The sequence below is a fragment of the Monopterus albus genome, unplaced genomic scaffold (genome assembly GCF_001952655.1).
Source record: "Monopterus albus unplaced genomic scaffold, M_albus_1.0 scaffold56.1, whole genome shotgun sequence".
NCBI lineage: Eukaryota > Metazoa > Chordata > Actinopteri > Synbranchiformes > Synbranchidae > Monopterus > Monopterus albus.
Window position 1 is genome coordinate 1233704 of NW_018127936.1, and position 15294 is coordinate 1248997.

The 15294-nt window shown below is 39.4% G+C and overlaps 1 protein-coding gene across 1 annotated transcript in view; it reads left to right on the plus strand.

Moving 5' to 3' along the window:
- nipbla (NIPBL cohesin loading factor a) overlaps positions 1–13190 on the plus strand; it is a 32903-nt gene extending 19713 nt beyond the window's left edge. Inside the window, 25 exon segments of the mRNA XM_020602442.1 lie at positions 1272–1404; positions 1900–2043; positions 2169–2255; positions 2647–2867; positions 3033–3135; positions 3319–3417; positions 3640–3786; positions 5985–6119; positions 6329–6427; positions 6577–6630; positions 6705–6813; positions 7010–7140; positions 7320–7460; positions 7583–7676; positions 7970–8124; positions 8371–8461; positions 8725–8898; positions 9088–9278; positions 9547–9654; positions 9963–10163; positions 11073–11219; positions 11383–11777; positions 11932–12106; positions 12445–12642; positions 12737–13190. Of these exon segments, the coding sequence (XP_020458098.1) occupies positions 1272–1404; positions 1900–2043; positions 2169–2255; positions 2647–2867; positions 3033–3135; positions 3319–3417; positions 3640–3786; positions 5985–6119; positions 6329–6427; positions 6577–6630; positions 6705–6813; positions 7010–7140; positions 7320–7460; positions 7583–7676; positions 7970–8124; positions 8371–8461; positions 8725–8898; positions 9088–9278; positions 9547–9654; positions 9963–10163; positions 11073–11219; positions 11383–11777; positions 11932–12106; positions 12445–12642; positions 12737–13099 (3895 nt within the window). The 3' untranslated portion in view covers positions 13100–13190.
- Positions 13191–15294: the final 2104 nt, after the last annotated feature.

The following is a 15294-nucleotide window of genomic DNA, read 5'->3' on the forward strand; positions in this document are numbered from 1 at the left end:
AGACCAAATATTTCAGGAACAAAAATTTGCCTTCCTTTATTCTTGTGTCTTAGTGTATTAGGGCTATAATCACTAACCTGTCAAACGTGACACAAAAGTTTCCTTTCATTTATAAAAATAAATATTATTTTTTTTAGCAATCATTATTTAAAAAAATATAAACCAAAACTATTTAAATAAGCAATGGGAAAAAAGTCAAATGATCGGATTTAGGGCCTTAGCCTTCTCCCTGCAGAGAAATGTTACTCATTTTAACAGCTATCACAGAGTAGTCCTAACCACACTTTACTGTAGACTATAGTGTTAGTTATTTTGTCAGCTGTTTCTGATCTGCTAACATGAAAATACCAAGGCCAAAGTTCATGGATTTTGCTGTGATTAACTAGATATCAACAATACAGTTTGCCTACCTAAACGATAGAGACTCAATAAATGGAGTTTCTGCTTCGGGGCGGGGTTCTCTGAGGAATGGGGATGAACTGTTGGATGGGTGCTCTCCGAACATGTTTAAAGAAAAATATATATTAAAATAATTTGTAGAACACATTTGCTTACCTTAACTATAAAAGGAGAATGCCAGCTCATCTATGTTTTTTTTATATCTCAGTGTGAGACCTTGCTAATGTTAACATTAGCTGTATCTGTGGCATTACTGTGCATGGAAGAGCACAACATATCGAACACCCTGCATTCCTTCAGATTCACGTCGCAATGAAGTAAAAGCTTCAGTTATTGTCTTTTGCTGTGTCATTATCTTTCTGGTGAAGCTATGCCGAACTTCACGTTTTCTATGGTCAGCCATGGTTAGGTCTGCATAGCAGGTCCTGGCAGATAAGTGAAACCTCTGTCGACTGTATAACACTCATTGCAGTTCACATGGGAGGATGATTGAAATATGCAACAGGAACCGAAATGCTGAAAATAAATGCATGTGTCGTAACAAATCCATGGTTCTTGAAAATTTGGTAATGGTTTCAACTTGGAACCGGTTCTTGATACCCAACCCTACCTATTATGTACAATATTGTTGTTAAAACATTGCTCTGGAGTGCATCATGAAGTAGTCAAGCACCTTATAATGTTTTGTTGATTTTTTTTCTTTTGGCTCATTAAGCCTTACAGCTTTTAATTATCTGGTTTCTTCATGGCCCCCAGCCCCTGTATGTAATGGATACCATTAATTCTTTCTCCTCATGCTTTCCCTTTGTTCTTTGTATTTTCCTGTTATTACCCCTTCATCTGCTACTGTCTTATTTTTCCCATTCCCCCAGGTGTGGCAGCAAGCAGGGAGAAGAAGATTACCGGCCATTGTTTGAGAACTTTGTCCAGGACCTGCTTTCGACAGTAAACAAGCCAGAGTGGCCTGCTGCAGAGCTGCTGCTCAGTCTGCTTGGTAGACTACTGGTTAGTATGACCATGTGCTTTCTTTAATAAACAGGAAATGCAACTCTTGGTGCCAGATGAACAAAATTCATAGGGCAGCTTTAAGATACTCTGATGGAAAAGAACCCTTATAATACTAAGACTTCCACTTTACAGGTTGCAACCCATTACTTAGAAGAGATTGTATCTATTCTTTGCTTTTAAAGCATTGATGTTGTAGTTCATTAAGATGTTCATTTTAATTCTAGTTTTGGATGCTGTACTTGCTCAGACATCTTAACACAATTACTTGTGAATTTGTGGCAGTGAAATATTTAAACATTTCAGGATGTACCAAGAACGCATTTCATCTTAAATGCACTAATTTAATTGTTTCTTTTTTTTTTCTCATTTCAGCTTGCAAGTGAAAGTCAGTTAGGGTCTAAAGTGTATTATGATAGGTGTCTCAACAGTGCATTTCTTGCTGACATCTTTTCTAATGTTCCTTCTTTCACTCTCTGTCTCTGCTGCTATCAGGTACACCAGTTCAGTAATAAGCAGACAGAGATGGCTCTGAGAGTAGCATCGCTAGACTACCTGGGCACAGTGGCTGCCCGTCTGAGGAAGGACTCAGTCACCAGCAAGATGGACCAGAGATCGATTGATCGGATCCTACAAGAGGTAGAAGATCAATTTCATATTTGATGTCCTCACTTTCTATTGAATGTAGAAGTTGATGGTTTATAGTGACAACAATAGGTCAAGTGAAACAAGCTTTGTTGAATATGGAATTTCTTTCTGTATAGACTCCAGGTAATGATGAGACCCAGCAGCTGCAGAAGGCTCTACTGGACTACTTGGAAGAGAATGCAGAGACAGATCCCTCATTGGTGGTGGGTTGACTTTAGACTGACTGTTCAAGTTAAACTCTGTTCAGGCTCTAGTTATCAGAAATCTAGGCGCATGTTTTGAGCGTAACATTGGTTTTTAGTTGAATTTAGTCTTCTATGGAAGCACCTTCTTATAGATAACTGCCGCTGCACAACACTGAAAACATCCAGCCATAAATTTATACTATAATCTTATCAAATTTATCAACAACGCACTCCACATTTTTCTTTAGAAGTAAAAGGCTACATTAAAGGCACACATAGCATTATTGGCTAATAGTGTCACTTAGTACCTGTGAATAAGATTGTTTAATTGATGTCTTACCTCTGCTCTAAAGAAATAATTATATTTGAATTTTATACATCTTATCCTGAGACTTTCTGTGTCCTCTAGTTTGCTAGAAAGTTCTACATTGCCCAGTGGTTCCGGGATGCCACCACAGAGGCTGAGAAGTCCATGCGGAACCAGAATCCAAAGGATGAAGACTCGTCAGATGGACCACAACATGCCAAGGAGATGGAGACCACCGGTGAAATTATGCAGCGTGCTGAGAAGCGCAAGAAGTTTCTGCGCAACATCATCAAGACCATGCCAGCTCATTTCGCTACACTGAAGTAAGGATTTGGGTCTGTTTTGGGAATATGATCCATATCACTCATATAGCACTGTCATGCCTTACCTGTTTCTTTTTTGGTGTCACAACTGCAGTTACAGTCTCACTGCCAGTTGAATGACTGTATAGTCCTGTAACATTCTTCCTCCCTGCCCTTTTCTTATAGAATGAACTCTGACACTGTGGACTATGATGACTCCTGTCTGATTGTGCGTTATTTGGCCTCCATGAGGCCGTTCGCCCAAAGCTTTGATATTTATTTAACACAGGTAATATATGAATATTCCTATACTAAGTATACATGTTTTTAATGAAGCACAATAGCTACATAAGCTAATCTGTAAATCATCTACACAGTATAATACAGGTGACATTAAAGCTGGTTTTCCAGTTGAAAAAAGATCAGTCTGTGTAATCATAAGCTGGCAATTTCTTGTTTACATTTTTTATAGATCTTGCGAGTTCTTGGGGAAAGTGCCATTGCTGTAAGGACTAAAGCCATGAAATGTCTGACTGAAGTTGTGGCTGTTGATCCGAGTATACTGGCAAGGGTATGTGAAGATCTGCCCAGGCAGTTTGTCATGCTTGATTTGTATATTAATCTCACAAACTGCATGAGGTAGGCTGTCTTAACTTCTGTTTGTGTCATATTCTTGCTTTGTTAAAATGTACTTCCTTATTATGTCACTCCTATTCTGTTGTATATAAAACTTACGGTGTAGTCTTTTTCCCTTCTGTGCTATATACCGACACACTCTGCTCTGTTTCTGCAGTCTGACATGCAGCGTGGTGTCCATGGTCGTTTGATGGACAACTCCACCAGTGTGAGAGAGGCAGCTGTGGAGCTTCTGGGCAAATTTGTTCTCAGCCGACCCCAACTCACTGAACAGTACTATGACATGCTCATAGAGAGGATACTGGTAAGTTGCCCAGTCAGCCTCATAGACACATTATTGCATTGTTTTACAATCCTCACATGAACTATATTAAATTATATACAGCAGGGGTGTCAAACTCAATCGCACAGGGGCCAAAACCCAAAGCACACTTTAGGTTGCGGGCCAAACAGGATAAAAATTTATTGAACAGACTAAAACTAAACGTGTTTTGAACATAAATATGAATCGAAACAGGATACAATATCATTCCAAAATAAATAAACTTCAACTTAAAATCAGCCACCGTATTTCTGCTAAGGCTTACATTTGCAAACACCTGCTTTTTGTCTGGACACAAGATGTCGCACACTTTCATCATGCAGCTCTTCAGAAACTCTCCCTCGGTAAATGTCCGGGCTGATTTTCTCCTCTGCTCCAATAAAACTTCTTTCACAGCAGCTTCACTGTGATTTCACTTTGGTGAAAACGTCTGCTGTGATGTCAGATTCCTCTTCAACTCCTCTACCTTCTGTAGCTTCTGCTCTTCATTCACGTTTTTCAGCTTGTCCTGATGTTTTGTCTCGTAGTGCCGTCTTAGGTTATATTCCTTAATTACAGCCACATTAGCTCCACAAATAAGACACACAGGTTTACCGGCAATGCCAGTAAACATATACTCAGCCTCCCACCGGTTTAGAAAGGCTCTGTTTTCAGAATCAACTTTTCTCTTGGCCATTGTTTGGGGCTAGCTTTGACTTGAAATTAGGGTTGTATACATCAACAGACGCTTGATCGATCTGACGTAATTGATGTGAGAATGATCGCAGGTAGCCTATCGTTCGGTAAGGCAGCTGTTGTGCTGCATTATGGGATTTGTAGTTTGTGTGTTATTGGCACTTCATATCGCCAGGCCATTAAAAAAAAGATATATAAAATGATCTCGTGGGCCGGATGTAATTGTACGCCGGGCTGGATGTGTCCTGTGGGCCTTGAGTTTGACACATGTGATATACAGTACACACATGATCTACACTCATTGGCCACTTGATTAGGTACACATGTACAGCTGTATGCAATCCAATGCAAAACGTTTCAGGTTTTGGTGAAATTGTCATAAATGTATAAATTCAATCATATGTTTATTATTGAGGCCATAGTTAAGGTGGTGTACTGGGCTACATTATATTCAGAGGTGTCTGTATTTTTGTCCTCCCCAGCTACATACACGAGAGGGTCAGAATATTAAGAACACCTTTGAATATAATGTACAACGCCACCTTAACTATGACCTCAATGTTTATGCAACACCGCTTGTCTGCCTTTAAGATGCTCCAATTAGAACAATGATTTCTTGAAATAGACAAGATTTTTTTGAGCTGTTGCCAGTTTCTCAATAAGGCCATGCTCTGCTTTCTCTACATACCAAATATAGTATGACATATTACCTTGGAATTTGCACTTCACAGCTATGTTGTGATGTTAATTATAACAGTTGAATATTACGTTTGAAGCCGCCTCACATCTCTAATGCTTATTTTGTTTTTTGATGAGGTATCTTTGAAGTGTGGTAGAGTCATTGTGCACTTCTGAGATGGAAACCTTTGGGAAAACAATTGGCCCCCTCACACCTATAATATACTTACAGACTTTTACCCTTTAAAGGCCATTTTTTGGTTACTGCTCACACGAACAAACTAGTGTGAAAATGGATGTTCTGTTTCATGCATCTGTTTAACTTGTATGCAAATAGAATAAATGAGGCCACTTCTTATACAGAGGCAGGGATGCACTTTTTTTTGGGTTGCTGAGAATGCATGGGAAAGCACTGCAGGGACTGAGTTTGAAGAAAAGTTGCTTAATATGCTTTGTGTTGAATGTTTGCTTTTACATAACTAAAATAATTGAATAAGGAGCAAGTTTAAAGGCATCATTGGATTAACACAGATCTATATTAGAATACAGTCCAACATAAAAGCCTTGTACTTGTTCTTTGCACTCAGCATCTGACAAGTGAAGGCATTGAAGTTGTTGTGCCTGTTGTCATGGAAATGTTCAGGAGGGTTCATGAAAAGTTCATTCTTCATTACAGTCTTATACTGCCACCTGTTGTCAAAATTATACTATTGCACCATGGGCAATAGTATATTATATGTTTTTTATTTTATGTTTTTGTAAATGAAAATGAGTCTTGTTGTGGTATAATGCTTGCAAAGCTCTTATGAATTGAATTTGGTGCACAGGACACTGGTATCAGTGTAAGAAAACGGGTGATCAAGATCCTCAGAGACATCTGTCTAGAGCAGCCAACCTTCAGTAAAATTACTGAGATGTGTGTGAGGATGATCCGCAGGGTCAATGATGAAGAGGGTATCAAGGTATGGATCAATTGCATCTTTGTCTCTTAACAATTATAGTTGATTTGATCTAAGAGTTCAATTTAATTATCATTATTCTGTTTATGACATATGCCTCTTTTTAGATCAATTTTTCTGTTTTGCAATATGTCCATCACAAAAACCTAAATTTTCAAAAAGATGTCTAAATGTGGATACAAACTAATGACACATTAACATGTTCTGTATAGAAACTAGTGAATGAGACATTCCAGAAGTTGTGGTTTACTCCAACTCCAGCCCATGACAAAGAGACCATGACCAGAAAAATCCTGAACATCACTGATGTGGTAGGTTAACTGACTTCCACTTAGTTGTATCCAGTAATAAAAATAATAAACCTAAACAAAAAGGCAAAATCTCTCACAGAGCCTTACTCTGTATCATGGTTAAGCTTAGTCAGTGTATTTTATTTTCTCATATCTGATTTCTTGTTCAGGTTGCAGCGTGTCGAGACACTGGCTATGACTGGTTTGAGCAACTTCTTCAGAATGTAAGTATTTGTGTCAGGGTGGGGATCAGTGTTTTAAACGGTTATTAAAGTAAACATTGTCTCCCTTGCTCTAGCTTCTCAAATCTGAAGAGGAGGCATCGTATAAGCCAGCCAAAAAAGCTTGTGTTCAGCTAGTTGACAATCTGGTAGAACACATCCTCAAATACGAGGAGTCTCTTGCAGGTATTCAAGTTTATTTTTTGACACCAACATAAACTCATAATGCACTAGTTGATTTTCTTCTAAACCACTGTCTATACTGGATAGATGACTTAAGCAGCCCTCACTGAAAGTTTGATAGAATCAAAACATAAATGTGTATTAATACTTAAACACAGCACTTTTTTCTATGCTTTTTTATTTTGTCTTTCCTCTGTAGAGAACAAAGGTGTAAATTCAACACGGTTAGTGGCATGTATCACAACCTTGTACTTATTCAGCAAGATCAGGGCCCAGCTCATGGTCAAACATGCCATGACCATGCAACCCTACCTGACCACAAAGTGTAATGTAAGTTGTTCACAAAAATCTTTTTTTAATTGCATAATTATTTAAAAACAGTTCTAATAACATAATTAATGATTCTTTGCATCGGTGTGGGGAAATGTATTGCCAGTGTTTGAGTCATTGTTGGTGCCTTATCTGTCACAGGTTCTCCACTAATTATTGTTATACTGTTTCTCCTGCAGACTGCCAATGACTTCATGGTCATCTGTAATGTGGCAAAGATCCTCGAGCTTGTGGTGCCTTTGATGGAGCATCCCAGTGAAACTTTCCTTGCCACAATAGAAGAAGACCTCATGAAGCTCATCATCAGACATGGCATGACAGTGAGTGGCAGTCATGTTTTTACAAATGCTTATAGGATGCACCGCAGTAGACTTAGGCTTGCTCTCTGAAATGTAAAATGTTGTTAAAGAGATGACATGATGTTCTACTGTCCTTCATCTAGGTGGTCCAGCACTGTGTGAGTTGTCTTGGGGCTATTGTCAATAAAGTCACGCACAACTACAAGTTTGTCTGGGCTTGCTTCAACAGATTCTATGGTGAGATGTACAATCATTTTGGTGTTGTATGCACTGTTTTGGCAAGGATAAAGGAAGCCTGCAGTGTTTAGCTTTGAAGTGTCACGTTAACCACATTCTAATGCAAGGAAATATAACTTGTCTTTCAACTTTCCAAACAATTCCACACATTTAGCATATCCCCATATCCCTTCAGAAGAGTTGTGTTTGACCCGGCATGTTGTACTAAAGAAAAAGCCTAAACTGGGAAATGCAAACACAAATACTCACAAATAATCTAGGTTTTCTTAAAAATAACTTCACATTCTTTTTAGGTGCACTTAACAAGCTCAAGAATCAGCATCAGGAGGATCCAAACAGCACCACATTGGTAGCAAACAAGCCTTTCCTGCTGCGATCGCTCTTCACTGTGGGTGCCCTGGCCCGACACTTTGATTTTGATCTAGAGGAGTTTAAGGGCACCAACAAGGTAGGATGGCAATTAATGTTTAATAATGGACATTTGTAATTAAACCTTGGGAAGGCTATGTATTATAATTTTTATGTGCAGTTATTAGTTTTTGGGCTCAACCACAGCTAGATAAAATGTTACTGCAGGCCAAGATAATTTGCTTAGATGTGAAACCAAAGCCATTGCTCTGCCAGTTTTGCTGATGCTATACCAACTGATAAAATGTTCCTGCCTCACAACTATGTTGATGTATAACGTGTACAGGTTGTTATCAAGGAGAAAGTTCTCGAGCTGCTGCTTTACTTCACCAGACATGAGGACGAGGAGGTCAAGACCAAAGCCATCATCGGCTTAGGCAAGAGCACTATTTTTAAATATGACTAGGTGTGACAAATGTAAAGGTCACCACATTATGTTTGTGTTAAAATGGTAGCCACTGAGTGTGTAAAGAGTGATAGCATAGGAAGTTGTGTTGCTGTGTTGCTGACCTACAGAGATGTGCGATGAGCTGATTTCCAACAGACGTTCTTGCCCCAGCAGGTGGAGATGATGTAGATGGAGACCGTTTTGTTGACTTGTTCTTAGATATGTATGCTGTTTGTTATTCATGTCCTTCAGGCTTCCTCGTGATCATGCATCCCAGCCAGATGTTTGTGTCTGATGTGAAGGTGTTGTACAACGGCATCCTGGCTGACAGCTCCTCCTCCATCAACCTCAAAATCCAGATCCTCAAAAACCTCCAGACATACCTTCAGGAGGAGGACACACGGATGCAGGAAGCAGACAGAGAATGTAAGTAAAGCTGTGGCTGTTGTTGATTCAGCACTGTCCTCTGGTGGCATCTTCAACAATGCACCATGATTAATGAACTGTTTTATTCAAACATTTTGCCCATAAGGGTTGTTACAACAGAATATGTTACATCAGCTGACTAAATGTATATCATAAAGAACAGATAACACAGGTTTTGTGTCCTTGCAGGGAAGAAGCTGTCTAAACAGGAGGATCTCAAGGAGATGGGAGACATCTCTTCAGGGATGAGCAGCTCCATTATGCAGCTTTATCTAAAACAGGTGTTGGAGGCGTTCTTCCACACCCAGTCCAGTGTACGGCACTTTGCTCTTAACGTCGTAGCTCTCACACTCAACCAGGGTCTCATCCATCCTGTACAGGTAAGAAGTGAAAGCCAGAGCCTGTGAACACATTTCACCACCAGTAAGTGATTGATAGTAATGTCTCATTTTTGAACCACATCTTTGTCAGAGAATTGGACTTGTAGATATCATTATCAAACAAATACTTTTTTCTCTTTTGGATATTGACTTTTTTGGTATCGTATCCAGTGATTTTCTTCCTTAAAATATTCTTTTGTTAGTCTACTTACTTACTTCCTAAACATAGGTATGTAAGCATAACATTGTTTTTGTCCTGTCTGTGTAGTGTGTACCCTACCTCATTGCAATGGGAACAGACCCAGAGCCCAGCATGAGGAACAAATCTGACCAGCAGCTGGTGGAGATTGACAAGAAATACACAGGATTCATCCATGTGAGTAGATATTGATTGTAGTCGAGTCTATGGCTTGTTTTTGTTTTGCCTATGACTTAGACTAGTTAAGCCATTTGTGCCTGGATAGGTTCCATCTTAGCACCTGTGACCGAATGTATAAAATGATGCTAATATTGATCTGATTGTCAAATATAGTTTTTCACAATGTAGCTGGAACTTTTGTAGTGCTGGAGAAATACAGTTTAGTCTAATTATTTTAATGGCACATCACCATTGCAGCAGCTATCTCAGCAGTTATCTAAAAAATTAGGTTTGTAACTTATCTCTGTCAACTCATTCTTTAACAGATGAAGGCAGTTGCTGGGATGAAGATGTCATACAATTTGCAGCAGGCAATCGATTTGCCTCGTAAGTCCATCATAAGAGGTTTCAGACAGGATGAGACCCACACAGCACTCTGCGCTCACCTCTTCACTATGATCCGGGGGAATCGACAGCACCGGAGGGCTTTCCTCATCTCGTTGCTGAACCTCTTTGACGATAGTGCTGTGAGTAAACCTGCGCTGAGCTTAAACATATTTGCACTATTCGGTGTAAAGTGGTATTTACTCATTAACTACGTGCCAGGTGAACATCTCCATCATGTTTGTTAGACATTTGCCAGGAGTGCCTTTTCAAGAAATGTAATAAGTGTTTTATATCACTGTTAGGGATACAGGCAACAATACCTTTTATACAGACATGACAAACCCTATTAGTTTAGATCCCACTGTAGTGTAGTCAGGACCACCTAAACTGAGACCAAGTCATGACTAAGACCAGAGTGCATCAAGACAAGATCAAGACTTTAAGGGGTGGAGACCAAGTTAAGACCAAGACCAGACCAGTGCAACTCCCACAGTGCATGGCGTACAAAAAAATGTGGAACATGCAAACGGCATTTCTTAAATTGGTCTGAATGATCCACATTCCCATAAAAACACCTGCAGTAAACTAATTAATATTCCTTTTCATTCACCTCTTTTATTTTATTATACAGAGTTGTGTGTCATGAGAAATGTCTTGATGAAATAAGCAAAAGGCATTGCAGAGGCAAATTTTATGTGTGGGACTTTCTTTGACTTCTCTGAACACACACACACACACACACACACACACACACACACACATACACACTCAACACTCCACTCAGGAGCTGAAATGAACTTGACCATCTTTATTCGACATTCCTGTGTTTTATCATCCACCCTCAAAAAGTCATCACGAAGACTGGTCTCAAGACTAAGACTGATCTTGAGCACTACAACATGTCTCATTGTTTTACTGTCTCACAAGTTTGACAAAGCTAGTTTTTTTTTTGGTTGTATGTGCATAATTAAAATTCTAATAAGCGAACACAGCAATATGAAATTTCCCTGATATTTACTCTTAACACTTCTCTTTCTTTCTTTCCACAGAAGACCGATGTGAACATGCTGCTGTTTATTGCAGACAACCTTGCCTGTTTTCCATACCAGAGCCAGGAGGAGCCTCTCTTCATCATGCATCACATAGACATCACCCTCTCTGTTTCTGGCAGCAACTTGTTGCAAACCTTCAAAGAGGTAGGCATTTTTGAAAGTTGATCGCACTCAGAATGCTCCTTTGAGCTGTTCATTTCCTTAATAAATCGGGTTGATTTTTATTTTTTTTTTCTCTGAAAAGCACACCACAGAACTTGTTAACTTTATTATGGATTTAATTCAATTTTCTTTTCTGTCTGTAAAGTTTCTGCTAAAGGAACCAAGGCGAATGGAGAAGAAAGTAAAGAAAGAGAGGAAAAACATGTCTGATGGAGAGGACGAAGAGGAAAAGATGAACTGCGATTCTCCCAGGAGTGAAGACAATGAAAACAGTAACAGCGACGACGATGATGAAGACTACCATGATGATGATGATGTGGTACGGCGGCCTAAAAAGGTCAGAAAACCTGTTGCAGACTCTGAGACCTCAGAGTCGGACTCTGATCTGGAGGATTTGGATGTAGATGATGTGGACAAAGTGATGAGGCTCCTCCCAGACAATCCCACAGGTCTCTTGGACTTTGCCAGTGCTGTTCAGGGCATCCTGTTGCTTCTGGTACTCAAACAGCATCTGAAGAACCAATATGGGTTTTCTGACAGGTATGATCTTCATAACCTTGGTTTCTAAACAACTTTTATCTAAATGAATAAATTTAAACTTTTCCATATGGTTTACTTTTACCACCTCAGGAATTCATCTATGTTGGTTGCTCTTTGTCCTCTGTAACTCAAACATTTTTTTTTTTTTCAACAGTAAAATTCAGAAGTACTCTCCAACAGAGTCAGCCAAGGTGTACGATAAGGCAGTGAACAGAAAAAGCAATGTTCACTTCCACCCACGACAAACTATTGACTTCATCTCCAACAACATGGCTCACGCCACACTGACAGACGATGTCAAGAGGCGGATAGTCAAACAGTACCTAGATGTAAGTATTGAAGCTATTTAAATATTACGATTTGACATATACAAATGTCTGATTATGGCAACAGCTTTAATTGGCTGAATAGCATGGCAGCTTGATGCTAATACAATGGCAGCCTTCATTGGTTTATTATACTGAACATGACCTTTAATTTTCTAACATCTCTGGGATATGTGTGCCTTTGATATTCAAGAATTTTACCCTTCAACTCATTCAGTACTCATAATTTAATGGTTAAACCAACTCTAGTCTGTCACATATGGTTCTTAGATGTCAATATTTAACTGCTGAGGAATGTAAAACTTGTCTCAAAGTTAGTTTCTTGCCTTCTCACTCCATAGTTTAAGGTTCTAATGGAACATCTGGACCCAGACGAGGAGGACGAGGAGGGAGAAGCATCTGCCAGCGCTAACATCAGAAACAAAGCCATAAACGCCCTACTGGGAGGCTCCGGCCCCATGTTGGGACCCAGTCCACGTAACCAGGCAGGACCAGAGACAGATGACGATGATAGTGATGGTGACGAAAGGACTCCAGGGGTGAGATAGACGCACACACACTATTTATAAACAAAACTTTGAATGTGGGGGGGAAATAGGGTAACCTTTTTTTCCCCTTCTGTCTTCCCTGCAGTCCTCTCGAAAGTCGAGGCGAACGGTTGACTCCTCAGACCCCGGCCGTATGAGTGAAACAGTGGAGCCTATGGATGTGATTGCTCTTTGTTGCCCCAAATACAAGGACCGGCCCCAAATAGCTCGAGTCATCAACAAGACTTCCAATGGATACAGCATCCACTGGATGGCTGGCTCCTACTCAGGGCCCTGGGCAGAGGCCAAGAAACGCGATGGTCGCAAACTGGTGCCTTGGGTGGACACTATTAAGGAGTCGGACATCATTTATAAGAAGATTGCCTTGACCAGCAACCACAAACTGAGCAACAAGGTGGTACAGACTTTACGCTCAATGTATGCAGCGCGGGAAGGAGGAGCCAGCTAATGGCTCCTGCGTGGTTGTTTTTTTTTTTTTTTTTTTTTTTTTTTTTTTTTTTTCCCTTTTTTTTTTTTTTTTTAAAGAAAGCCACACACATCCTTTTCACAGATCTTCAGGGGTCAGAGGCTAGGGGAAAGAAGGTAATCATGGGGGGAGTAAGAATCCTCTCTTCCCTGCTCCTCCTCAACCTGCCACCTACAACACAGCCAAACTTCACTGGATTCCTACCCTTCTTTCCTTCCTCATTTTTGTAAGAAAACACAAGAGGGCAAGAATATTTGACACTACATAATTTTACATGAGTTATTCTTGCAGAAATGACACAAAACATAAGACTTATTATATTAGAGGGACTGCTCATGTTTTGTTTGTGTGCAAGTTCTGAGGATAGAATCCAGAAGGCATTAAAGGAATAATTCACCCAAATTATCCCTTAAAAAGTCTATCAGACGAGACCTGGAGGGAAATGTTTTGTCAACATTGTTGTGGGAGCTCCTTCGCTGTTGTGCAGCAGATTCTAGTCGCTCATTTCTACTCCCACTGTATCATAGTTTAACACAACAAAAAAAACTAAAATGTTTATATCTCTGAAGACAAAAAAGCTGTAAAAAAAAGAATAAAACCTTAAGTGAATGTTGGAAATTAGTCTTTTTGATGTTCTTATTAAAGTGTTTTTGAAGTTTATTATACTATTTAGCACCCTGATGGTTTTTCCTTTTAGCTTTTAGATATTTGAAAGAAAATGAAAAAAGAGAAAAAATAAAAATTTTTATTTTTGTTCACTTTTATTTGTCCATGCTGTACAATGGCAGAGTCCTCTGAATATAATTTATTCTATTTCGAACTACGCATGCAGTATATGTGGCCTATTGCAGGAGGATATTTTGTAAATGTAGATTTTGTTGTATTAGGTCACCCTAGTAATAAGAGGAAAGGGGATTCATACCCTTTTGGTGGAACAAATACTGCAATAAATTTTCTACTTCTCTTTGTCACTTGTCTGCTCAAAGTTTTAATCTGATTTTTCATTTTGTAAACAAAAGTCTAGGAGCTGGATTTTGCTCTACCCAGACAGGCCATAAAGAACTGAAGAGAGATGGTTACATGAGGGAGAACCTACAAACAGAAAACCCTTTATCAGTATTTCTGTATATAGATGTCAGAACAAACTTAAACCAGAAGGATTGTCTTTTTAACCTATTTGTCTTTAAAATGCCATCTTGTAATTCTGTGTTGTGCCCTTTGGAGAAACGGGCTACACTGAACATCAATAATCACATACAGTGCCTATAAAAAGTATTCACCCCATGGATGTTTTACCCTTTTATTGATTTTATAAATCAATCATGGTCAATAGCATTAGCATTTATGACAAAAAAAAGTTACAAAAAAAAAACCTTTTTAATGTCAAAGTGAAAACAGGTTTCTACAAAGCAGTGTCAATTAAATAATATGTAATGGGAAATAAATGATTGCATAAATATTCACCCCCATCAATCAGTATTTAGTAAAAGCACCTTGGGCTGCAATCACAGCACTGAATCTGTGTGGATAGGTCTCAGTCAGGCTTGCACATCTGGATGCTGCAGTTTTATGTCGTTCTTTGCAAAACTGCTCAAGCTCTGCCTGTGGTTCTTTGCCTGTTTGTGCAGGAATCGGGCATGAACAGCCCTTTTCAAGTCCAGCAAATTCTCTGTTGGATTGAGGTCTGGGCTTTGACTCGGCCACTCCAGAACACTCACCTTGTTGTCTTTAAACCATTTCTGTGCAGCTTTCGGCGTATGCGTCGGGTCATTATCCTGCTGGAAAATCTTGTGTCAAGCTGTAGTTTTCGCGCAGATTGAATAAGATTGTTCTCCAGGATTTTCCTATATTTTGCCACATCAGACCAAAGAACTTTCTTCCAATTGACCATGGAGTCTCCCATATGAGTTTTGTTCAAACAGTGGCTTTCTCTTTGCCACTTTCCCATGAAGCTTTGACCGGTGAAGAACCTGGGAAACAGTTGTTCTATGCAGAGTCTCTCCCATCTCGGCTGCTGAAGCTTGTAACTCCTTCAGAGTAGTCATAGGTGTCTTGGTGGCTTCTTTCACTAGTCTCCTTCTTGCAAGGTCACTCAGTAGAAACCTGTTTTCACTTTGACATTAAAGTGATTTTTGTAGTTTCTTTTTTTTATTGTCCAAAAAGCCAAATAATATTGA